This window comes from Engraulis encrasicolus, chromosome 19 (genome assembly GCF_034702125.1).
Source record: "Engraulis encrasicolus isolate BLACKSEA-1 chromosome 19, IST_EnEncr_1.0, whole genome shotgun sequence".
NCBI classification, from domain to species: Eukaryota; Metazoa; Chordata; class Actinopteri; order Clupeiformes; family Engraulidae; genus Engraulis; species Engraulis encrasicolus.
This window is the reverse complement of record NC_085875.1, coordinates 33,113,974-33,138,636: the sequence shown is the minus strand read 5'-3', so window position 1 is coordinate 33,138,636 and position 24,663 is coordinate 33,113,974. Positions and strand designations below refer to the sequence as shown.

At 41.2% G+C, this 24,663-nt stretch overlaps 1 protein-coding gene across 1 annotated transcript; it reads right to left on the bottom strand.

Annotated features, from left to right (window-relative positions):
• Positions 1-1,183: 1,183 nt before the first annotated feature.
• rlf (RLF zinc finger) lies at positions 1,184-24,187 on the bottom strand. Its single transcript, XM_063184164.1, has 8 exons — positions 23,618-24,187; positions 10,678-10,832; positions 10,234-10,315; positions 9,365-9,500; positions 8,612-8,814; positions 7,837-7,973; positions 7,538-7,679; positions 1,184-7,228 (listed from the first exon to the last, which is right to left on the bottom strand). Exons 1-8 carry the CDS (start codon positions 23,795-23,797, stop codon positions 2,207-2,209), a joined length of 6,057 nt encoding a protein of 2,018 aa, XP_063040234.1. The 5' UTR covers positions 23,798-24,187; the 3' UTR covers positions 1,184-2,206.
• Between the last annotated feature and the right edge of the window lie 476 nt (positions 24,188-24,663).

The window sequence follows — 24,663 nt, the reverse complement described above, 5'->3', positions numbered from 1 at the left end:
AATAGGGCTTTGGCTTGGAAAGTTACACTTACGCAGGAAAAGGTGGGTTCTCTCCGTGTAAAACATTTTGAATGACCAGTTATAGAAACCTTTGTAAAACCTACTCTGATACACACCACCAGCAAATGTTAAGTTATTGTACTTGACAAATTTTCATCAAAATGTATACAAAAAATGAAAGGGGAGCATACATTTTGGATATAAACTACTGGTACTGAAATTAATTACAGGTAGACCTTTTAAGGTGCACTGTGCAGGAAATGGTCAAAAAAAGGTTCTGCAACTATGCTGCTCATTGAAACTGTGTTGCCTATTGCCAAATTTGATTTTTTTTCATGAAAGTTATTACTAAGTAATAAACAAATATTCTTAGTATGACCCAGTACAGTAATGTTTGCAGTTACAAATGTCTATTAATGGAAATTCAAAATGGCAGACCATGGAGAAGAAAGTGGCATTTCCCCAGTCATAATGCAGTGTTTCCCATACATTGAGGAAACTATGGCGGCCCGCCATAGTTTAAATTTGGCCGTCATAGTTTACGAAAATGTAAAAAGAAAAAAAAAAGAAAAATAAATTTTTTAACCTTTTTTTTTTTAACGATTTACGTTTTTGTAAAAAACTATTTGAATTACGATTTTCTTCGCATTTTCCTCCCGGAGTACGGTAAATACATTCTATATAGGAAACCACAAGTGCTTGAAAGACAGAGGGATCAAAAGCCTAGTCAATTTGTTATATAGTTAACTTGGGTTTGGGAGCAATATAAAAAAAACTTCAGAGAAGGGACAGTTGGGATGAGTTTACTAACACTCCCCAGGCTTTGTTTTACAGTTGTAATGAGTTAGGTGACAGGCCTTCATTGACACAGCAGAGGAGACATCGGGCTGCATATAGAAATGAATGTGTAACGAATGTGAATATAGACATGAATGTGTAATATGTTGTTCAGCCCTTTTAATGGAAGGAATTTTGAAAAACTGGCCCTGTGACCCCTCATGTAGAATGTGTACGCCTATGTGTGTGGGGGAAAAGGCATAGCCTACCTTCTTAGACCCTTTTTGTCTATGCGTTACACACAGTGGTCTTAAATTCTTATCTCTGCTCCCATTTTGTTTTATTATTGTTTTCATTATATAGACCCCTGCATGAGGGACGAATAAAACTGTGTTGTAAACAGAAATGATTCACTGTACTGCATTTTTTGACAATGACAATGTACTACTATTATGCATGTCATGGGTAAAATGGGTAGCCTTATTTCTCAAAATATAAATGGCTGAAATGTAGGCTCAGGCCTATAGTTTCTCCATGCGCCAATGTCATACTGTACTCATTGTTTTGCCGTTTTGCATTTAAGCTGTGTGAATACAACATATATATTTTACTTTAAACAGATGCCGCAAATACAATATTACTTATTTCAGTTTTAAGGTAAGTAAGAATAGGTTTGGCTTTATTTCACAGAACTTTATTAGAATACTGAAATATAGAAAAAATAAAAATCAGCCACTGTCCCAGATAATTTACAGAAATGTCAAAGTCCTCATCTATACTCGGAACTACTCACAGATTTGTATAAAATCAGTTATGCATCAAGTCAATGTACACTGCTTCATGAAATATATATTTGTCCTCTCCATTTATTGGAGTTACAACTCAAAATACTCATTTAAGGGTGTGTAGAAATAGTCCCAACATAAATTTCAAATCATTTATGTAGAGATGAGCAACACTTTACATTGCAATACACACAAAAAACAGCACTGTGTTCTGCTTTAAATGTAGCCTTGCCATTATTACTTATTTTGAAGCAAAGTGTGATGGTTGAAAACATTCATTGAAAGTAAATGATTCATTGTTGTAACATGGGAAACTATGTAACCATCACTCAAGGTACTCAATGTACTGTTGGTTTTGGAAATACCAAGTGCAGTATATTTTTGCAGAATCAGAATAATCTTGACAGCTCTGCTTAATTAAAAATATGGTGTATTCAATGTATTTTGTGGCAGTCTTTATTCAAATCCTTCCATATACACCATCAAAGCAATTAAAGTACACCCAACTGATAGTTTGGCAAATAAAATGAACCAAAAGTATTACTCAAAAAAAATCTGAATGATTCTTACTATGGAAGGTGCAAAGTGTTTGAACTACCATCAGAAAATATTTATTGATTATTATCTTATATGGTTAAGTGATCTTAAGACGTTGAGAGTGTTGTTGACCTTTCTAGAACCATGACCGACCTTTCTAGAACCACGACTGGCCTTTCTAGAACCACGACCGGCCTGAGGTACTGCAGCTGCTTGATGGCTTGATCATCACCACAGCCCTTCAGGGCTCGGTCCAAGATGTGGCGCAGGTTCTCCACACAGTGAAAGTCACGGGCTGCGAGAATGGACTTGAGCGGCGATACCCTGCCCAGTCTACAACTGCGGGTGACCCTCAGTCCTCTCTTGCTGTTCTCTTTAACAGAGCAGCTCCGCCGATGACACTCACGTTTGGCGGGCACAGGCTTTGCCGGCTGAATACATGGCTCATCTTTTGTCTTTTCCTGGATGAATTTAAGGAAAGAGGATTCAAATCCTATTGGCTTGTAGGACGCCAAATCAAAAGAGGGTGCGGCGGGGCTGTCAGGTGCTGAGTCTTTTGAGTTGGGGACAGACGAGTCTTTCGAGTTAGGGGAGGGAGACGAGGAGGGGGCAGACGAGGCGGACGGAGATGAGGCGGAGGGAGACGAGGGAGAAGGAGATGAGGGGGGAGATGAGGGGGGAGATGAGGGAGACGGAGACAAGGGGGCGGGAGACAAAGGGGGTGGAGTCTCGGTGAGGTCATTTTTTCTCTTAAGAGGCTGCCGGGTTGAAGTAACAGGCACAGTTACAGAGGGTGTTGGTGTCGCAGGGAGTTTGGGAGACTTGGCACTGTCATTGCCTGGAGAATGAAAACCTTCATCAACGCTTATTCTGAGAGAGGGTGGTGGGGACAGGTCTACTAGCGTAACCTGCACAGGAGGAGGAGGATTTTGAGATTGTGGCTGGCTGATTTGACTGTGGCTACTTTGCACCTCTGGTGCTGCCTCTGAGTGTCCAGGAGTTTCTCCGTAGAGCAAGTTGTCTGCATCCACCATCATGCTACCACTTTCAGATGGTGGCTTTTCCGAGAGCACAACTACATCTCGCTCCTCTATTTGCGACGTTTTGATGGAGTGAAGGCTCATTGGCAGAGGCGGGCCTCCTGGATTATCGGGCTCTGCTTGGTACTCCATTTTAAGGACCCCACCAGGCGATCTCACCATGTCTGGAAGGACGAGCGCCGATTTCTTTTGGATTATCTCCTCTAATTGTTCCGCATTGAAAACCAGCTTTTCCTTCTGCAAGTTGAACTGATACTCTGACAATCGGTGGACTCTCGCATAGTGCCGGCACAAGCTTCTAAGCTTGACAACTGAGTTACAGTCCTGCACCATGCAGGGGTATGCGTCAGGTACGCAGCGATCTTGACACATTTGCAATGCCTCCTCATGAGTGCGGTAGACTAGAGGCTTTCTTTTCCTGGAAGAAGATTGTGGTGTACTGATCTTCACACTCTCCTCATTGCTTTCCTCGGGCTGAAAAGGTTCTGGGGACTCGGGCTGATAAGGTTCTGGGGACTTTGAACAGACTCTCAAAGAATGTCGTGAGGGTAGCTTGGGAGAGGTGGTGATCAACTTCTTTTGGCATCCACTGGCAGGTTCGTCTTTCTTGTTGGCGTTCTCAAGATGTAATACAGTTTCATAGTATTCAAAATGCCTGTAAAACACATGTCTTCTGTAGTTTGAGTTCTGGGAGAAAAATCTCATGCAGCCTTCAAACTTGCATTGCACAGATGTAGGTGCCACCTTTTCAGAATTCTGGTCGGTAGAATTTTGGTTGTGGTGCTCATTGTTTGTGTGACGCACCAAGCTGCTGTTCAGATGGTAACTAGCATTGCAATTGGCATATGTGCACTTGAATCGTGGTATGGGTTCCTCAGATTCCCTTCTTTGTAATGTGCTGAGGGGCCTAGATGTGATCAACATTCCTGAGGATGACTTCATGGAAGAGTGCTTCCGACGATGATGCCTCCACAAACTCTTTGAGTGGTTGAAACCCTGCCCACAGCCATTGTACTTGCAAATGAAACGCTGGGGTGGTTTTGGAGACTCCTTCTTTACTTCAACGCTTTCCTGCGCCTCTTTTTCCTCCTCCAGACACAGCTGTGATCGTTTATAATGGTGTACAGTCTCCAGATGCCGTACCAGGCCACTCTGGTTAGTGAATGCAGAGTTGCAGTCTTTATGTACACAGTGGAAGGGCTTATGGTAGTTTGTGAGGATGTAACACAGATTGCCCTTGGTTACCAGACGCCGGCTGCCTCTTCCTTCTTTTGTGACCTCATCTTCAGTGTGGTCATCATGTTGCAGAGCCGGTTCATCTTTGAAATCGCTGGCACTTTCCTCGGGTAGCGAATCATTTTCATCCTCCACCTTTGTTACTACTGATGCTTTTCGTCTATGCAGTCGAGGTTGCCACACGGGCACTTCTGTTGACTCCACTTTCTCTACGGGATCTTTTTGAGTGCTCTGCCTTTGGCCATCTTTGGATTTTGGTGAGTCTTGGACTTTACCTTCATCTTTTTCCTTTTTCTTCGGAGAGCAGCTCATTTGATCTAGAACGGCTCCTTTCATGTTGTGCGTCTGCACATAGTGACCCCTCAATTCTTTCTTCTCTCTGTAGCCCTTTGGACATAGGTGGCACTTAAATGGTTTGAACTTGAACTCTGCTTTAAATTTCTCCAGCCCCTTCAAGTCTTCCTTGGAGATACTGTGCTTGGTCTGGTAATGTTTTTTCAAAGCAGCACTAGTGACACTCTGATAACTGCAGCCTTTCATGTCACATGTGTAAGGCTTGGTTGTGGCTTGAATTAGGAAGCTGCTTGGGTCACATGTCTGAGGATGAAACTCTAAAGGAATATCAGCAATTGGTTTGTTCAGTAGTTCATTCAGTAGTGGCTGCTTCTTTGTTTCGACTGGAAGGGCTGACTTTTCAGGCAAATGTTTGGAAGGGCAGTTGCCTGGTAGAGAATCGTGTGAACCTTTTCTGGAAAAAGGGCAATGCAGGCTAAGCTGTCCAAAGCTCACCAAGATGTCGGTCAAAAGGTCTTTTGTGGCAGAAGCTGTGAGTGATGTATTGATGGGATCAGCAATTTTTTGAGGGCCGCAGGTACTTTTCCCACAAATAAACTCTGGGTTTACTCGTGTTGGACATGTGTCTTGATTTCCTACACTAGTCCTTGTGTCGTGCTTTGAGCTTTTGTGTTTTTCCAGACTTTTGTGTCTTATCCTTTTCCCCCATGTCGCCTGATCCGGGTGTGCCGAGTTCAAGTGTCTTTGAATGTCCTTAGATTTAGAAAAGGTCTTGCGACATTTCTCAAACCCACAGGTGAATTTCTTCCCATCAAAACACACAGCCACATTTGTCAGAGTGCTCTTGAATTCACTTGATTCTGGGGAGGACGGGGAAGAGTTGTCTTTGTGTAAACCATTAACTACTGATGCAGACGGCACACCATTTGAGTTGCAAGGCAGTTTTGGGATGGTCTCGTTTTCCAAAGTGACATGCGGAAGTTTAAACTGACGTTCTCTTTGCCTGTCAAAATCCTCCTCAGAGAATGCTATGCCATGTGTTGCCAAGTGCTTGGAGAACTCTTTACGGGAGTAGTAGAACTTCTTGCACCCTGAGCTAGTGCAACTGTACGCTGCATTGCGAAAATGCTCTGCCTCATGATGGTAAAGTCGTGCGAGATCACTGAAGGAGAGGGTGCATCCTTCGAGTTCACACTGGTAACGCACCTGGGTGCAGTGGCTTTGCTTGTGCTCAGCAAGTTTATTGGAGGCACTGAACCGGGCTCCACATCCAGCCACCATACACATATAAGGCTCGTCCCCAAAATGGACTCGTCTATGCTTTCGATGGTGATAAGGAGTCATGAAATGCTTGCGGCAAAACCCGCATTTCTCCCGTTTGTCTTTCATTTCCAAATAGTGCTTTAAGTTAGGGTCGTTGCTGCTGTGTTCTTTCAGGTGCACACTCAAGTTTTTGAAGACCTTGAAGGTCTTGGAACAGTTGGATGCAGGGCACATGTATGTATCCTGGTTCTGGAATGTGAAGTGAGCGCTGATGTAGTCAAAAGTGATATAGTCTTGATCAGCTTGCCTTTTGGGTACAGCTGCCGCTTGCTCCAAGATGTGGTCCAGTACATCAGGGTCATGTGTGGACTCGTAATACATTCTTAAAGATGGATCTAATGCAATCTCTCCTGGTTCCAGTCCATCAGCTTCATCTTCATCTTCATCCATTTCCTGTTGCAAGTCTACCTTCTTTTTAACTTTTTTCTTTTTTGGAGGGCTTTTCACGGGTGCTGGCATTTGTGTATGCGTACTGAAATGGGAACAAAACTCCTTCTTCCCTCTGAACTTTTCCAGGCATACAGGGCAAGTGAAGACCCCATTGTCCAAATGTTTTTTGGAATGATGGAAGAACCTTGCCTCAATGACCTCTTTCTCACATATCTTACAACAAAACTTGTACTTCTGCCATCTCAAACTCCTCTCTGAGATAACTGGCTGCTTTTTTGTTGATGATCTGAAACCTTTATCTGCATTTTCATCAGCATCTTCAAGGCTGGTGTTGCTGAGTGTAGACTCCAAATCTTGGGTCTTTAGACCAGTCATTTCCTTTTCGTCTCTTTGTTTTCCCTGCTTCTCTCTCTCAGAGTCTTTAGCTGCTAATGGGGTGAGATCACCCTCTTGTGCTGCCCTGTCTTCTTCTTCAGGTCCGAGGCCCAGTAGCCCATTGCAGTGGCGTTTCAGAGTTTTCCAGTCCCAGAACTCGGGATCAAAAGGCCACATTGCTTTGAGTGTGAGAAGCAGCTCACAGCGCAGCGAGTTGGGGATTATGCCGTTCTCCTCGTCGTACTTCTGATCAGGCTGGTGGTGGAGCTCCTCGAGGAAGGTGAAGGAGTCCAGAGAAGGCCGTAGTATAAACTCCGACAGTTGACAAGCCCTGAGCACCTCCAGGTCCTCTGACAGGAGACATGCCACCGTCTTGCACACGGCAGTCCTTGTGTCTGTATCCTCTTGACTTGGAAGTTGAAGTGCTTTGACACACAGCTCAACTGAAACTGGCAGCCCATGCCCCAAGGCCTGCAGTAGAAAAAGAAAATAATAATAAATAAATAATGTTTTGTTTCCCCAGATTTAAGACAACAGTTCAACAAAAGTCAAATGCCTCTTTTCCACTGAGGGTTTACTGGTAGGCCTACAGCTCAACACAGCTCAATCGTGAAGCAAAAAGTGGCAACCGAGTCACGCTGTGTCGTGCCCAATTAAAAAGCAAAAAGTGGTGGCTGAGTCGCGTGTCGCACCGCGTGGCTTTGTCGAGCTGTAGGCCTTCCAGAAAACCGGCAGTGGAAAAGAGGCAAAAGTGAAGAAAGTAGGAGACTTCAGTTGTACCTCTGTCTGGACCACCTGAATGAGGAAGAGCAGATGATAGGCTGTTCTGGCAATGGCACCGAACTTCAGGCAACGCTCCAGGAACGATTCCATTGTGGGATCTATTCTTCTCTGTAGCTTACTCCAGCAAAGAGTTAGTTCCCTGCATTTGACACAAGAGATAATCAGTAAATTAGTAACTCTTCACAGTCAGCAACATTATTATTCCCACCCAGGACAATTCAAAGCACTTCTGGTTGTTATCATTATACACCTGTAATAAGTAAAAAACAACAACAAAAACACTTCTTGAAACTCACCAGGAACAGTAAAGGTTTTGTTCCTCTATCTGTCGTGTCAGGTAGGTGGTGCAGAGCATGAAAGCCGAATTTTCATCCCCGTCAGTTTCCATAGTGCAAATGATCTCAAGTACATCTTTCCCATCGAGTCTGGAGATCTGTAAAATATCAAATGTTTCACATACATTTCATAAATATCAAACAAATGATTCAATTATCAGACATACTGTCATCATACAAAGCCTGCCCGAAAAAAGTCGGTAGCAAAGGATCAACCACTAATGTCATTAGACTACCTTTTGGCTTTGAAAATCATACATTCGCTGAGGCATTGTTTCAAACTTATGCAATATCCGGATTTATTTCCAACTAGTGTTGCATTCATTTTTCAAGAAGACCTTGTATTGACGACTGTAGTCTGAACGCTACACTTTAACAGTCACATGAAAGCATTGAAAATGAATTTCTGGTGAGTTAGACTGTCCATATCACCAAAGCACCAAAACGTGGCAAGGAAATCTACGAGGTTTATTGAAGAGTGAAGTGTGGGTCACCAGATCAAACAAACAAAAACAGCTGACAGAAAAGCATCAAGGATATCTAGGCCTCCATAACTCCCATGCAATGCCTCTGCCATTGACTTCAATCTATGAAAGTTAAACACTATTGATGGAATTATGGAAATAAATTCACTTTTTCATGACATTCCAATTATATTATATGGCCAGGATCTCTATATTCAAGTATTACATACATAACGTTTCACAACCGCTTGTATTGTATAATCAATGCTTACCTCTGAGATTGCATCTTCAGCAGGGAGCATCTTGCAAAGCTGGGACACAAAGGTTTGCCGGAAACTGGTGTAGTTGGGGAGGAGAGGGCAATTTGCACAGGCCTTCATCAGGACCATGGCCTTCTCCAATTCTCCACATTTCTCCAGGTGTTTGATTCGCATATCCATGAAACCTTCTCCCTCTAAGGCAATGAAGGCACTGACTGAAAAATAAAAAAAACAAACCATAACAGAAGTGAGTGCAATCTCAGTCCCCCATGATTTGTATATTGCTGCACTGCGTTTTCTTTTGTACTACTTGTTCACAGACATAATATAGTCTGTATTCCCTCAAACTCTGCATTTCGCTATCCATTTGTAAGTTGCTTAGGAGAAAAGTGTGCTAGATGTATATGTAATGTAATCTCACAATAAACATTATCCTATAATTCAAAAGAAAGAAGTTTACAGCACGCTTTCTTGATTTTCTGCTCGTTTACTCAGAGCGAGCAACGCGCTTCGCCTCTGTGTGTCATCAGGTTCACTCAGGCATCACAGTGTGCGGTAAACTTCTTTCTTTTGAAGTATTTAATAGTCCTATTAATAGTGCGTTTACCAGCACCTAGAAGCTGTGCATGGATCTTTGAACTGAAACATTATCCTATGTGACATAACACAGCAGTCCTTTGGAGAAAAATGTGCTAAATGTATGTGTAATGTAATCTTAACAATTAACATTATCCTATGTATGAGTAAACTGTGTGACAGACTTACTTTCCTCAGCTTCGGTTGGCTGACTAGTCAGGAGGTTGATGAGAATCTGGAGGTTCCATGGTCCACCTGCTTGTGTGATCTGGAGAAGTGCTTGCAGGTCTGAGCTTCCATACTGCAGCAACGAGTCATGGGCCACCTGAGGAGACAAACAAGTTCTCAACAAAACATTCGGTAACATTTTACTTGACGCCGGCGTCATACGTATGACATAACGGTGTCATAACCTTGTCATAATGTCAAACATTATGTCAATGTCACACACATTGTATGACTTTGTCTTTGAGTGAAATTCGGTTATGATAAAGACAGGCCTAACAATGTCAACTTTTCGTGGCCAAAAACATAATGCCAATGTAATAAACGTTTATGACTCGTTCATGAAACTATTATGACACTGTTATGACATTTATGTCATACGTATGACTCCAGCGTTAAGGAAGGTGTAACCAAACATTCTTACACCTGTAGTAGTATTTCATCTGATTTCATTAGTTGATATTAACCTGTTAAGACACAGCACTATAAATTTGATGTTACCAAAATGGCAATGACCAAGTCGAAGTGCATTACTAAAAGGCCCTTTGTTATGCCATAGTAGTGTAGTACTATGGTCGATAACTTTTCAATGACTACTACAGTGTTCCACTGGTGGAACGGCGTGCATTATGGATCGAAATCTGCCACGTGCGAGAAATTTTAGGCAAACAATCACATCATACTGAAGTTACCCAAAATGAACTGACATTGTTACATGTTGAAATTACAATTTCACAGATAAAAAAGTATAGCCAGAGCATTCACATTTAACCACATTGTGTAGTGAACAAAAACTGTGCTGAGATGAGATGTGGGGTGTTCAGCGCACTCACCTGTACAGAGTGGTGGAACTGCATCCATGTATTGTAAGGGACCTCGCTTACGGGGACGGACAAGAGCAGCTCGAAGCAGCTTCTGTGGAGTGCACACACATGCACATATATCCATAAATAGCAGACAGACGTGCTTCTTTAACCCATTTTAGCTTGATGACTCGTATATGTTGTTTGACCTTTGGTGCTTGGAGACATATATGCTGCTATCAGGATCTTGAGATTTTAGCTTTTTTAATAAAAATGTGGTATGTTACAGCTGAATGAACACATTCTAATGCAAGATGAGGGTCTTAGGGTTTAAACAAAACATATTTAATGTTTTTATGTGCATCAGAGGCTGCACATTCCCAACAAGGGCTTAAGCATTCAGCAGGCGTTTTTTGCAGGTGCTTTAGGCATCAATGGCTTAAAAAGGATGAACAGTGCTCCGTCGTTACTCACAAGGCAAGTCGCTTCAACACATGAGCCACACTGTCCGATTCCGAGGTCAAGTGAGATCTTGCTGCTGCAAAGCAGTTGATGGATAGACAGTAGACCTCTAGTAGGGGCAACCCGTGCTCCACGGAGTTACGGCTTCCAGCATAATGCATCAGCACCTGCACATTAGAAGAAAAAAAACACAACATGTACTGAACAGGATTTACTGTATAGATGGGTTTCTTTGTTCATCAACACGGTGTTGTGAGGAGGGGCAAGACACTGGCAGCCAAACACGTGAGCTAATGTTTTGACCGACAGCGGCTTCCAACAATCAGAGGTTGAGTTGTGCGCAGCTAGTTTTGCGCAGTCAGAAGAAAACAAACATTTTGAACCCATGTATAGCCAAAACTATTCCCTAACCTGGCTTGACTCACATAAGTGCCATGACATTCTTAACCCATATAATAATAATTTTAATAATAATAATTGTATTTGTATAGCACTGTGTCATACAAGGCATGTAACTCAAAGTGCTTAACAAATGGAAAAAAAAACATTGTTAGAGATAGATTTAAAAGGAGAGGTATAGAGGAGAGGCAGAAAAAGCAGGAAGGCAGAGGAAGAAGAGATAGACAGAGAATGTAGAGTCATAAGGTCAACGTAGGATAGGACCAGGATTCTTAGATGTGTAAGGTCCATAGTGGCTGGGCCTATCATAAGTCATAGATAGTCACACAGAGATTGGGCGCTCAGGTATAATATGATTCAATATGATGTCGGTCGTTCCACCTATTGTAGCCATTACAGCTTTAGGATACCAAAACATTAGGGGTGGACGGTAACCGCGGTATAATATCGTGTGCAGTATTTTTTCATCAATGATAGAGATTTTGTCTCATACCGTCTACCGCAATAGCGCATTGCTTCCTGTAGATGTAGAGTTATAGTTATAGATTAAAAGTTTAAAAATATGTTTTCAAATGATTTGAATGACAAGAATTCCCACATAGAAGATAAAACAATGTCTGACCAGTCATTTCCAAAAAATGAAATGCAAAAAAATGGTGTTTTGGTCATTTTGCCACAAAACGCTTAATTTTAACATTTTATACACAAATGTACAATACCGTGATATATACCGTGGCTAAAATTATACCGAGGTATACATTTTTGGCCATACCGCCCACCCCTACTAAACATCTTGGACAATTCCATGGTCCCAACATGACAATGGCCCAGTGCACACAGCAAGGCTCATAAAGACATGGATAACAGAGTCTGGTGTGATGAACTTGACTGGCCTGGATCTGTGACCATTTGATCTTAAGACCACCACGAGGTCACAGCTGTCCCCTGAAATATTGTGTTCTTGCACATTCTCTCCCTGAAAAGACTGGGTTGGAAAACTTAAATATCATGTTACTCAATATTCAAAGTTGAAAACTTAATGAACTGGAATGAACCATGAGAAGTTAATGTTTACAAATAGAAACAGTGGGTAGAATACTGCTATGAACATACAATGAAACATACAATGAAAAGCTTCCCTGCTCAGAGTGTCCCAAAAAAAAGGTAAAAAGTAAAAAAGCAAAAGTAGAAGTAAGGAAAAAATATATTTTAAAAAGTTTAAAAGCTGCATTTTTTAAAAAGGCAGGTTGGAGAAAGGGGAGATATGATGAGTGGGTTCCTTCCTATGGTAATGGTTAGGAATTCAACAGCCTGATGCAATAAGCTTAGAGCACCACTTTGTTGGGGGAAAAAAGGTTGTTCAACAACAGAACCTGAATTGCCTACTTATTAAAAAAACCCTGAGTGACATTGTACTGCAACATTTTCACACCGGTGCAACACTAACTTAAACCATCCAACTTTGTCCTGAAAATGACATCCCCACCCCACACATCCATAATGCATGCCTGCTGCTGTTTTCTGTGTCCTCTGTATACTCCCAATAGAAATCCTCACAATATCCATTAGCAATTTAAATCCGGCTTGTCTTAAATGCAAATGGCATCGATACGGTCATAGCAAAGTAGCTGAAAAAGAATTTATGAAGTGAAGTGTGTAATACCTACCACGGTAACAAAGCTCTTAAAGCACTTAGTGTGGTCAATCTCGCATACTAACTGAATTCTCTAGAAAAGTCATTAAAATACCATATAATCTTCATTAAGATTTTTGAAATCTGATTTCAGAACAGAATGAGGAAAATTGGAACTAGGTTTAATATTAAATCGGACAATTCCATAACATTTTCAAGCGAAAAAGGCTTATTTCAACTAGGGCTGCACGATTATGGAAAAAAAAATCATAATCACGATTATTTTGGTCAAAATCGTAATCACGATTATTAATCACGATTATTGTTTTTTTTGCAGATTTTTTTGAAAATTATAACAAGATGAAATATAACCAAGAATTAATTATATACGGGATGAGCAAAATAAAATGAATTGTAATAATTTTGTAAAGGCAATAGCATAAAACTTAGATGGACAGATTTCTGGACAAAAACACCAGCCTGTCAGTATGTTCTGGCTTCAAGGACGCTCTCAAAAGGTAGGTCACTATTGCCACGATTAAATCACGATTGAAATCACGACTTCAATTTCACGATTTTCAATTAAAAGGGGTATGCCACTATTTTGGGGCTTAATACAGTTAAAATCGTTGGCTGGGGTTTATAAAGGTGGTAAAGTGCTACATGGATACATTGACTTTCACTAGCTTAGCGACATATTCCCTCTTTTAACTTGTCTTAAAGCAAGGCAACGGCTTACATGAAAAATAAGACACTTTACCACCATTATAAACCCCAGCCAACGATTTTAACTGTATTAAGCCCCAAAATAGTGGCATACCCCTTTAACTGTGCAGCCCTTATTTCAACCATATTACTAACAGAATTATGAACAGAATAATAGGAATACAACAAAAACAGCATTTTGGAATAAAGTCTTAATCTACAACCGAACCATGTCTGTGGTCTGATGACACAAAGATAAAAAAAAATGTTTTAAATGGTGTCAAGCATGTGTGGTGGTAAAGTAACGAGTTCTACAAAGAGAATAGTCAAGCATGTGGGACTGACATGGTTTGGGGCTGCATGAATGCTGTCAACATTTGAAAGCTGAATTTCACAAAAACCAACATGCATGTCAACACACTATACTGTGACTACTGAAGCAGATCATGATCCTCTCTATGGAATTGTAACATAGGGGTGTGCTAACTTTTGTGCTTATCGAAATATTGTTCAAAATATTACTTTGTGTTCATCATTAGGAAATATGTGATGGGTAAGGGCAGGACAGTAGAATAGTGGTGCATATTGTAAAAAAATTCAAGAGAATTTTCAAGTTGTCAATATCTTTAAAAAGCAATGCAACATTTTATGCTTAGTAGGCACTGTGGCTTTACAAGATCACATTTTGGCAATTTGTAAAACACAATGGGTTTAAAATAGCTATTTTTTTCACATTTGGACATTTTGCATGAAGGTCACCTATCCACTGGAAATATAAACGAGATGATGGTTTAACGTAGGGTGGCCAAAAATCCACTCTGTGGTTGATGTGCTGTTCTACTTATGCAAATCTAGTTTCCATACTTTCCATACAGTGGCTGCTTGCACTAACACATTGTTTAACACTTTCTCACTCTTCTTCAGACATACACACTACACCAGGTGTCACCAACGTTGTGCCCGCGGGCACCAGGTAGCCCTCCAGGAGCTTCTGAGGTGCCCACCAAGGATGTTAATAAACAGTGACTACCAGATTTCAGTTATAGTTAATGCTTAAAGTTAAATATGAGATTATTTATTCTTTACAACCTATAAACAAAATATCATTCAATAATAGTGTGATTTGAGAATGATGCCAAGACATCAGTAGAGGATTTTGAACAAAAGTAGCCCTCGGTAGCCCTCAGACCTAGAAAGGTTGGGGACCCCTGCACTACACAGTATAGTGTTGGAAGGTGTCTGATGATGATGTTGCATATTTTTGGGGTGATTTTTGGAGCATGCTAAGGCGTTTAAAACACAATGTAAAGTGCTGCCCCCATGGGTAAGCTGCAATGCGAGATCTCCGTGCAAGCAACACCATCAGGGCTGGATGAACATTTTTCGCGTCTTGGCTATTGCTAAGTCATGGGTAGCGCTGTGCAATAAAGCTGGATGTTGTAGACGACCGAATGGCCCTTTAATTGAAGCAACTTGCCAACCCCTACCATGCCCAACAGGTGTTTTGCCAAGCCCCAGAGGAACGATGCAGTTTTGAGGTTTTTAAACTAATGAGACCCCTAAAGAGGTTCGCCTGATTTGGGCAAATGGGACCTTAGTTATATTGTAAAATACCATTTTGTACTCAACCATGACTGTTTTTTTTGTCATTTAGAGCACTCCCAAAGATATCAGGTTTAGTGATACTGGGTGTGTAGTCAATGTTTTTGGTTTGAAATATCCATGCTATATGGAGAGAAAACTATTCTTGTGAGTTTCTTTAATGCCAGTGCTCATGATGTGCAATTCATTCATTCGGATTGTCAGATTAAAAAGTATAAATAAAGGGTAAATATGAAATAAGCTTATTTGCTTGCCCGCACGAATGGTGTTTCATGGATATCACCCAACATCACACAACCCAATATCTTCTGGAGTGCTCCAAATGACACAAAACAACCATGTGAGTGCAACACTTTAAATACACTACACTCTATAAATAAGGGCCCTGTTGCAAAAAACAGTCTTTTCCTTTCGAAAGGTAAGCTTAACCTGCTTGAATTAATGACCTCTACTTTGATCAGAACAACATCGAGCAGCATAACTGAGTACTGGTATGTTTAACAACTAAGTTATTCAATCTTTTGTTTATTGTGCCACTGGAAGTCACCCTGCAACTTCACAACAAAAGGATAGACAGACATCGCAAAGTGTTCCCTTGAAAATAAATCACCAAATTTTAGGGAATCCCCTCTCCCTTGCCATGTCCCTCAGGGGCCGTCTGCTCCTCATCCAAGCCCGTGAGCTCCTCCATCTGTCTTTATGTGCTACTGATTGGGCCCCGGAGACTCCACAGAGGAAGGAACACTCCCCCCAAGCTACACGACACACCCCAACTTGTAGTACAGCATAGCCTTGACTTTCTGTATTCTACTACTACTATTATTATTGTTATTATATGTCTTCTATTCTTTCCCCTACATGTTAAATGTTCAATGTTAAATGTTATTGCCATTTATTACTCCATCACTTATTGTTACTTGTCATCACTGGTCCATCGCCGTCACTCACCAATGTTAAATGTTCAGTATTATTCATTACTTCATCACTTTATTGGTATCGGACCATCACTGTTACTTGTCCTGTCTTGCACTTTGATGTCAGTCTGTAAATGTCAGTCCCGTGTCTCAATTTCCTTGTATGACTTGTGCATATGAAGAAACTGACAATAAAAGCTGACTTGACATGAACTTGCCTTCACTTCCTCTGGCAAACTCACATCCAGGTTTTATACTACACACACATCCATCACACTATTTCTGGTGTGAAACCCTTGTGTGCAGAATCTGCAGATTGCAAATGGGGATGAGATTAAGGAGGACAAGGTGGGAGACTGCCCAGGCTGAATGGTGATATAGCCTTGACTGACAGGCTCTGGTCCACATCATCATCATCATCATCATCATCATATTACTAGTTAGGGCTGGGCGATATGGAGAAAAAAAAATATCTCGATATATTTTGTCTATATCTCTATATACGATATATATCTTGAAATTTCAATTCCCCCTAAAAGAGGCAAAATACTACACACTGGCATTTATATATATGCTTTGCAACAAACCTGTCTGGGCTGCGCCTGTGCAGTCAGAAATTCGACAAATCGAAGTAACGGCATAGTGAAATCGGAGCATTCTCTTCTGATATTTCTATTATTGCCACAGACGGAGGGCAGAAGCGGTGCTAGAGCAGTGCGGAGGAAGAGAATTTGCGCCTGGCAATCTCAGAATTTTAAAAGTTCATCACTTATCTCGATAAATTCGATATGTTTCTCCTTCTCGATATATCTTAAATCTCGATATATTGACCACCCCTATTACTAGTGTTACATTATCCACTAAAGGGCACAAGGTCTGCGTGGACATTGAACACAGGCTTTTAGCCGCTCATATAGGCAGACAAATAAGCCATATCCTGGGCTGAATGAGAGAGATCAAGAGGGGGTTCATTTTGCTGGTGAGATTTTCTTAAACTCATAACTTGCTGCTACCGTGTGTCAACACCAATACTGCTAAAATTCATGCCGAAAATTGAAATCCCAAAAGAAGCCTTAAACATCTTACCAATGGCAATTATGATTTACAAAGGTTTTCCCATCAAGAATAGGAAATAATTGTACAATTAATTTGCATGGTCAACCATAACTTTTTTTAAAAAAAAACTTTAAAGGATAACTTCTGCCAATTTCGACATGCAGTTGTAATGCTCACACTACCCTGGACTTGTCAGTACCTGAGATTTTTTTTTTCAGCCTTTTCCGAGATCCTGGTCATTGTAATGGGGGCAGGCGTTTGTTTACATGTCAAAAAAACATCTTGATTTATTCCCAATAACACCCAAAAGGTTATGCAACATCAGCAGACTACTAGCAAACAGTGACACCTTTTGGGCCTATGTAAAGAAAGTTTTTAATGTAAACAAAGTCTGCCCCCATTAGAAAAATGCAGCATCGCCGGGAACTGACAAGTCAATGGTAGCATGAGCAATACAACAGCATATTGAAATTGGCAGAAGTCATCCTCTAATCTCAAGGGGCGACACCAAGGCAGGAGGTCAGAGGAAAGGACAAGATAAAACTGCACTGACGTGCTACTACCATACTCTTATCTACCAGCATGCCAGCCAAGAGTCAACCATGCCTGAGGTCAACCTCAGACCATTTCTTGGTTTCGACATAGACAACGAATGTTATTAGTCTAGTAGAAGTTGATGAAATTGGGCCATAAGCGTAAAGTACGGTCTGGATGCAATTTTTTTGCAGAAATTGGTAGTTTAGGGAGTGTAGTTTAAGAAAATGACGGGTGCCGGCTCGGCACCCTTGAGCATTTTTTTTTAAAATGGCGTCACAAGCCACGCCCCTTTATTATTCCCCAATAAACGCCTCTCCGAATTGAAATGGCTGCTGTATCCCAACCCTTTGTGCTACTAACATAAAAATACCCATTTTGGAAAGCAGACATCCTATGGTTTTGTAATCCATTGTCTATTCACTGTAAAGTGTTCAGCTGAAAACTGGGAACTCTTTATATTTTGTAGTTTTTGTCCCTCGCCTAAAAAAAAATATATATATATACATGAAATAGTCCTTTTACTGTAATGCATCAGGTTATATACAGAATAGAACAAAGACCACAAGTCTGTACAACTTGTATTTAAAATTTGAAAACAAAATATCAGAATTTGTGTTTTCTACACCATTTTATATGTGGGTGTGCCTAAGGGTTTTTGCAACGTTTTTTGAAAATCACCCATTCTCAACCTGATCTTGGGAGATGAGGTGAAAGCACAGTGTATTTTGGAGAAAAAATGAATTGTATTTCTGGAAAGCTAGGAAACAGAGGTTTCATTTGACATATAGTATGACCTTCTTAGGGATGGAAGGTTGATCAGCTCTTGGTGTGATAACTTTGACCTACAGGTCTACACACCCAATGGCTGCAAAAAAACACACTCAATGGCAATTGAATTTACTCAAGACATGACTCAATCAGAAGGCACACCTCCCACTGATATCGTCATTCCACGTTTGTCCAAACAAGAAATGACCAATCTCAATGTCAGTGAAATGACCTCTGTAAGAAAAGCTTTCTTCAGTGGTCCCAAGAAGCCTGTGCCTCCAAAATTGTCCTGCAATGTTAGCTTGCCTATTGAACCCCCTGCTAGAACAACCAGCGCTGTCAGTTCTGCTTTAGAGCAGGACATTCAGTGGATGGTGACAGTTGCCCAGTCTGCCGATTCAGACAATGCTGTCCCCGAATGGTCTGGTTCAATGGCCCATGCTGCCAGACAAAGGGGAGACAAACCAGGTGCCGCCACAAGGTTTGTTTTTGGACCACTCATTGACTCCCCTCCAGCACATCCTGACATAGTTCTCAGCACAATTATTTTCCTTGAAGAAGTCATGGAACAACAGAATGTGCCTTTCATTCATATGTGCTGATATGCAGTTGTATAAAATAATCATGCAGATGAAGTGGTCAGACCCCAACCGTTGGACTCATTTAGTTGTCAGGCCTGGAGGAATGCACACACTAATGTCATTCATTAGCTGTATCGGGACATCAATGGATGGCAGTGGTTTAGAGGAGCTACTTAGTGTGTCATTTAAGGGAGTCACTCATATGCTTGATGGTAAAGCTTGACCAAAAGCGGTTAGAGGGTTGCACATGGTGGTATGTGCACTTCTGGAACCTCTCATCATCTCTGGTACTTCTACAGTAGCTGCCATTGTTGAGGAGCTGGAGGGCATTCGACAGTCAAGGATAGGCCGTCTTTGGGTTGACTGCTTAATCACTCCAGTTATGATCATTCACCTCTATCTTCGTGCAGAAAGGGAGGCCCATTGGTTGCTTCACATGTATGCACTGAAGAGAATGATGCCATACTTCTTTGCTGTCAACCACTGGAATTATGCTAGATACATATCTTGGCATGTTCTGGAAATGTCATCATCTCTTCCAGAAGCAGTGATGTCTGCCTTTCTCAATGGTGAGCATGTCTGCCGCCATCAGGGTGGAATTTGGAACTCTGTCTTCCTTGATCAGTTTGGTGAGCAAACATATATTCGATATGTCAAAACTAAAGGGGGCTTAGTTGGGAAGTCTCTGTCTTCTGAACAAGTGTCTGAGTGGATATTGTCTCATCATCTGTGCAACACTCTTTCAATTCTTATGGACACTGTGTATGAGGAGTCAGTGGCAGATTCTTATACCAAAACTAGCCACAAAGAGGAATCAAAAAGTAGAAGACGGCTAGACTCAGAAGACAGGAATAAGATCGGCAATGAATTAAAACAACATACCAACCCATTGATAGTCACTGCTGATGAGGGGCTATGTAACACAACAGTTAAGTAATTTGCCAGTATCTTCCTTCATCCATTTCAGAGTCAACATGACACATACATCATATTTGACCAGTATATGGAACACTCTGTTAAGTCCCATGAACGCCAGAGACGAACAAAGGGTGCAAAACCTACACAATATCAGATCAACCCCAATACAGTCCTGCCAGACAGAGATGTCATCATGAAAAATGAAAAAAAACAAAAAAAAACAAAGCAGCTCTCATAGAGTACTTGTGCAGCATTGAAATTTGAAGTTAATTGGAGACAACACTGCCTACCACCACGAAGAGGCTGATGTCAAAATTATCAGTTACCTTTTGGAGTTGTTGCCAGAAAAGGAACACATTCAGATTTTGGGTGATGACACAGATATCTTTGTGCTCCTTTTGTTTTTCATTTGGCATTACAAACCTCAAACACAAATTTCTATGCGGAAATATAACAACAAAGTGATTGACGTCAATGCCACAGTGTCAAGGTTAGGGGACAAATGTTATGACCTGCTGGCTGTTCATGCATTGTCGGGCTGTGATACTGTGTCATTCCCGTTTGGCAAAGGAAAAACATCAGCGATCAATGCAATGCTCAAGTGTGAGCTAAATTTGAAGTCATTCACAGACTCAGAAATTGAAGAACAGGAATGGATGAAGGCAGGCATGGATTTCCTATCTTATCTCTACTCTGGAAAGATAGTTGGAAATTTAAGTGGAGGATCTCTCTTTTTGCTGAACAGCATGCACCTCAAATCAAAGATAAAAAGTCTTCCACCAACAACACAGAGTGCAGCTGAGCACATCAAACGTGCACGTCTCCAAGTTCTCCTTTGGAGAGCTGCTGAAAAAACAGCCCCTCCTGCTTACCTGTTCAATATATCCCTGTTTGGATGGCAAATCTTGGATAACATCCCCGTGCCTGTGTATGGCAATTCAGAAATCGCCCCAAAATCAGTCCTACAGCTTATTGCGTGTAGGTGCAAGTCAGAGCCTAAATGTTCCAGGAATTCTTGTAGTTGTTTATCAGGGGGGCTTCCCTGCACTACATACTGCAATTGCAAAGGTAGTGAGGGGTGTGCAAATAATAAATCAAAATATCAAAGCACACCCTCAGTGGAAACAGATGAAGATGAACATTCTGATGAGGACACTGATGAACAATGAATTATATGTCACATATTGTATAATTGTTACATGTTAAAATGTTAGGGCCATGTGTACATATTGTTGTGTCTAATCAGAGTTGTCTTCCTTGTTATGTTTAACTTTTGTTCAGATGATTGAGCTATTTGTTCCTTGTTCCTTGTTCTAATATGTTAGAGACTGTTCTCTATGGAGACCTACAGCAGTGAACCGAGTACACCAAAATGGCCTTTTTTCATTGGTGACAAAAGAGGACTATAGGGAATCCTTTAGATGTTACCACATCTGATTTCTGCTCATCAAGAGGTTTAATTTGATACCAAACATGACATATTTTAATGATTTATGTATTTTTTGGCTTATTTCCCATAGTGAAGGTGTGGGCGTGGCTTATTATGTCATTTAAAAAAAATGCTCAAGGGTGCCTGAGCGGCACCCGTCAGATTCTGCATCTGCAGCCCCTAAACTATCAATATATGCAAAAAAAATGCATCCAGACCTTACTTTACACCTTTCTCAAGGTTCTACTAGACTATATGTTTTCTCATAGTAAACAAAACAAATTAGGAAAAAAACAACTGGAGTGCATATTGAAAGCAGCATCATTTATATTCCTATGTTAAGTATGGGGTGCTCTTAACAGACTGTCGTCATTGACACCTCGCTTTTGAAATTGTACTAGACCTCTACAGCTGGTTTCTCTGCTTGTATGAGATCTAGGCTAAGGCAAACATCCAACAAGACCTTGGGATATGTCTGGAGTGTTATGACTTCAAGCGCCAATCTTCAGCCCGATAATTACCACCATCTTTTCTGAACCTTTCTTTGGATAAACTTGACTTATCTTACGTCCTTGAGTTCCCCAATGGTCGAATGAGGTAAAATGCATTATATTTACACAATAGCTGTGTTTACTACAATAAAGTCATGGGTATGTTGAGTTTTAAGAAAAGTGGATTTATTTTGTCTGGTCTGAGAACACATCTCTATGAGGGTTTATTTTGGTTTGATAGTAAAATCAAAGCCATTATATGGTATGCGAAGAAAGCAGGAAATGGTTCTATGCCTGAAATAACCAAAACATGGCAAACTTAAGACTACTTGCCAATGCTTAAATGTACCATAAGTCTATAGTCTGACTTCAGGTACCTCTGCACCGTTCATTAGTTCATGCGTTCCATTGAAGCTTTAAAAGCCTTCCTGCCTTTCCCCTACGAATTCCATGTATTATGAAGCGTTGATTACCGTGAGTAGTCTGTAAAGACACAAAGATATTATCTGGACCCTGTGCTCAAAAAGGCTTCCTTGACAGTGGAGATCTCCCTCTACTCTGCTTCCGGTACAATGTGTTATCATTTGTCAAACACCCTAAGTCCCTGCACACCCTACACGCTTTCACTTTCAAATCGCTGGATAGCACTGAATTTGCGTGTTTACCATCCTCTTCTCAGGACATTGCCCTCTATAATGTTGTCATGAGCAAAGTCCAAGAATGGTTTAAGTTTGGCTAGTTGGTTGGGACGAAATGGCATGAGGCACGTGCATGAGAAAACCAGCTGTTTAACCCAGATGTAGTCTGCGTGAACATTGATGATGTCAAACCTAAAAATAGAATGAATAGTGAAACTATCTGTAATAGCCGTAGTGTGTCATTTTATGAGTCTGAAAAGTATCAAGTAGTCCAGTAGTATGCGAAAGAGAAAAGTGTGCAGCGTTGGGGAAGCATTTACCAATGAAAACGTCTTGTTCGCTACTCAAGAATAGATCGGTTCGGCCCTTCCCTTTACTTAACACCACAAGTTCAGGCCTACATTTTTGCTGACAATACCGCAAATGTCACCCATTCATCGCAGCAAGTTGCAAACAACTCCCACCTAGCAATGTAGTAATGTGCATGCATTAGATTAAAACTATGTCTACACGAAGGCAGGGTGTTTTAACAAATGTGCCCATCCACTTTCGACTTTCACAGAATCTGTAACCACGTCAATCGAAACCAACTTGGCAAACTGTCCTATCACACAGAGGGCCTCGCGCACACCTCAGTCTTTATTGATAACACCTGCACACAGTCATACGTGGGATGTTCATGTTGCAATTAAGCACATTTATTAAAAAAACATCGCATATGTTTTCCTCGCCCCACCCCGACAGTTAGCCTGAGTTATGTGTCCTTTGCTATATTGGTGAGCTTATTGAGGTGCAACTAGGAACCAATATTATCGGGCAGCCTATAACAATAACACCGGTGTGCCTAGGGCAATACAAAATTGAAACTCTGGCACGAATCACTTCTTACTAGAATGGCTAGTGTTAGCCCGCTGGGTCACAGCAGCAGCTTCTTCCATGTCCAAAACATTAGCAGACTAATGGCTAGCTTGCAAGCTAGCTAAGTAAAACCAAAACTATTTCTGTTGTCACCTTCTCTGTGAAACTCTGAGGAAAATGTTGCAGTGACATGCACCCAAGAACATACAACTAATCCCTTAACCATTGCAATAGGGACCCCCGACAGCGGCGTATCATGTTTTGGTACCCTGTGTTTTGTTTTGCATTCCCCCACTTCAGGCTGGTGCGGCCCAAACGGGGGTACCCTCCCCCGCAGCTAGCCCAACGTTACCCCAACCAGCTAGCATCTCAGCGAAAACATAGATGGGGGTCACATTCTGCTACAGTTTACAAAGCAGGTACCTGGCAGAAGTTATTGCAGTACTCAGTCGAGGAGTTTTCCGAGATATCCTTCTGACGAAGATCAAATTCGAGTCGCTGTAGCGCAGCTTGCAAACTATCCATGACTAGAAATGTGTCTCCTACTGTGTGCAATAGCTGGTCGGCCCAGTCGGGCTCGGCTTCCACACCACCATCCGCCATCTTCACTGATAGCTAGAGCGCGTAGGCATTCACCCCGTCATGTGGCCGTAAAGACTGATCCAGGTGCAGAAGAACGAGGGACAACACTAGCGCCAATCCCCTAAATGTGGCAATGACAGGTTTGGTCTTTACTTTTTAACCGCACGATGAGGACAACCCGTGTCTGAAGTCAAGCTCATAGGCTCGCGCCCTTTCGAGGCACAAAGGCACGGATAATACGCTTCTTCTATAAAGAAAGTAAATAATTCAAAGACAAGATCACCCTTGAGATCTAATTAGCTGTCACCCACAAAAACGAATATAATAAAAATGAAACATAAACATAATAAAATAGTAATACAATACAACGCAACAATACAACCCCCTTTCTTTACTTCTTTAAAATATTGCATAGTTTTAAAAGCTATTTTTTGATGTTGTTCTTGGTCTAATGAATATATAATTAAACCCATTCCTGCTTGCACACGGGTGATTCCTAAGCTACCTGTCTGTCTGGCTCAGCTGGTTGTGATGGAGCCAATTATTAGTGTGTTATAATGTCATTCCGTATGATTTTGATGCTAAAATTTATTTTATTGCTTCATTTGCTTCATTTGCGGTCCTACTATTGAAACACGATGGGTCTCGAATTTTCTGACCCCGTTATACCCCTCCTCTAGGGAGCGCTTTCTGGCCCTAGTATTGCTACCGAACCCATATCTCTACTAATAATCACATTTTCACAATCTTGGTGTCAATTACAGGGTTATTGATGCTGAGTCCATTTATGACAGTTTAATATGGTCAGAAGTTGGTATTACACATATTTTGGAGATTTAAAGGCTATTTTGTCCACATACAAGCCCCCTGTGGTAGATATAACTACT

What these genes read in the sequence shown, in the direction of transcription:
- rlf (XM_063184164.1), bottom strand. Translation starts at nt 23,797, where the DNA reads ATGGCGGATGGTGGTGTGGAAGCCGAGCCCGACTGGGCCGACCAGCTA. An exon ending in GTGTTGAAGCGACTTGCCTT is followed by an intron (nt 10,316 to 10,677) that starts GTGAGTAACGAC and finishes TGCACTCCACAG; the next exon opens with AAGCTGCTTCGAGCTGCTCT. An exon ending in CAAAACCTTTACTGTTCCTG is followed by an intron (nt 7,680 to 7,836) that starts GTGAGTTTCAAG and finishes TGTCAAATGCAG; the next exon opens with GGAACTAACTCTTTGCTGGA.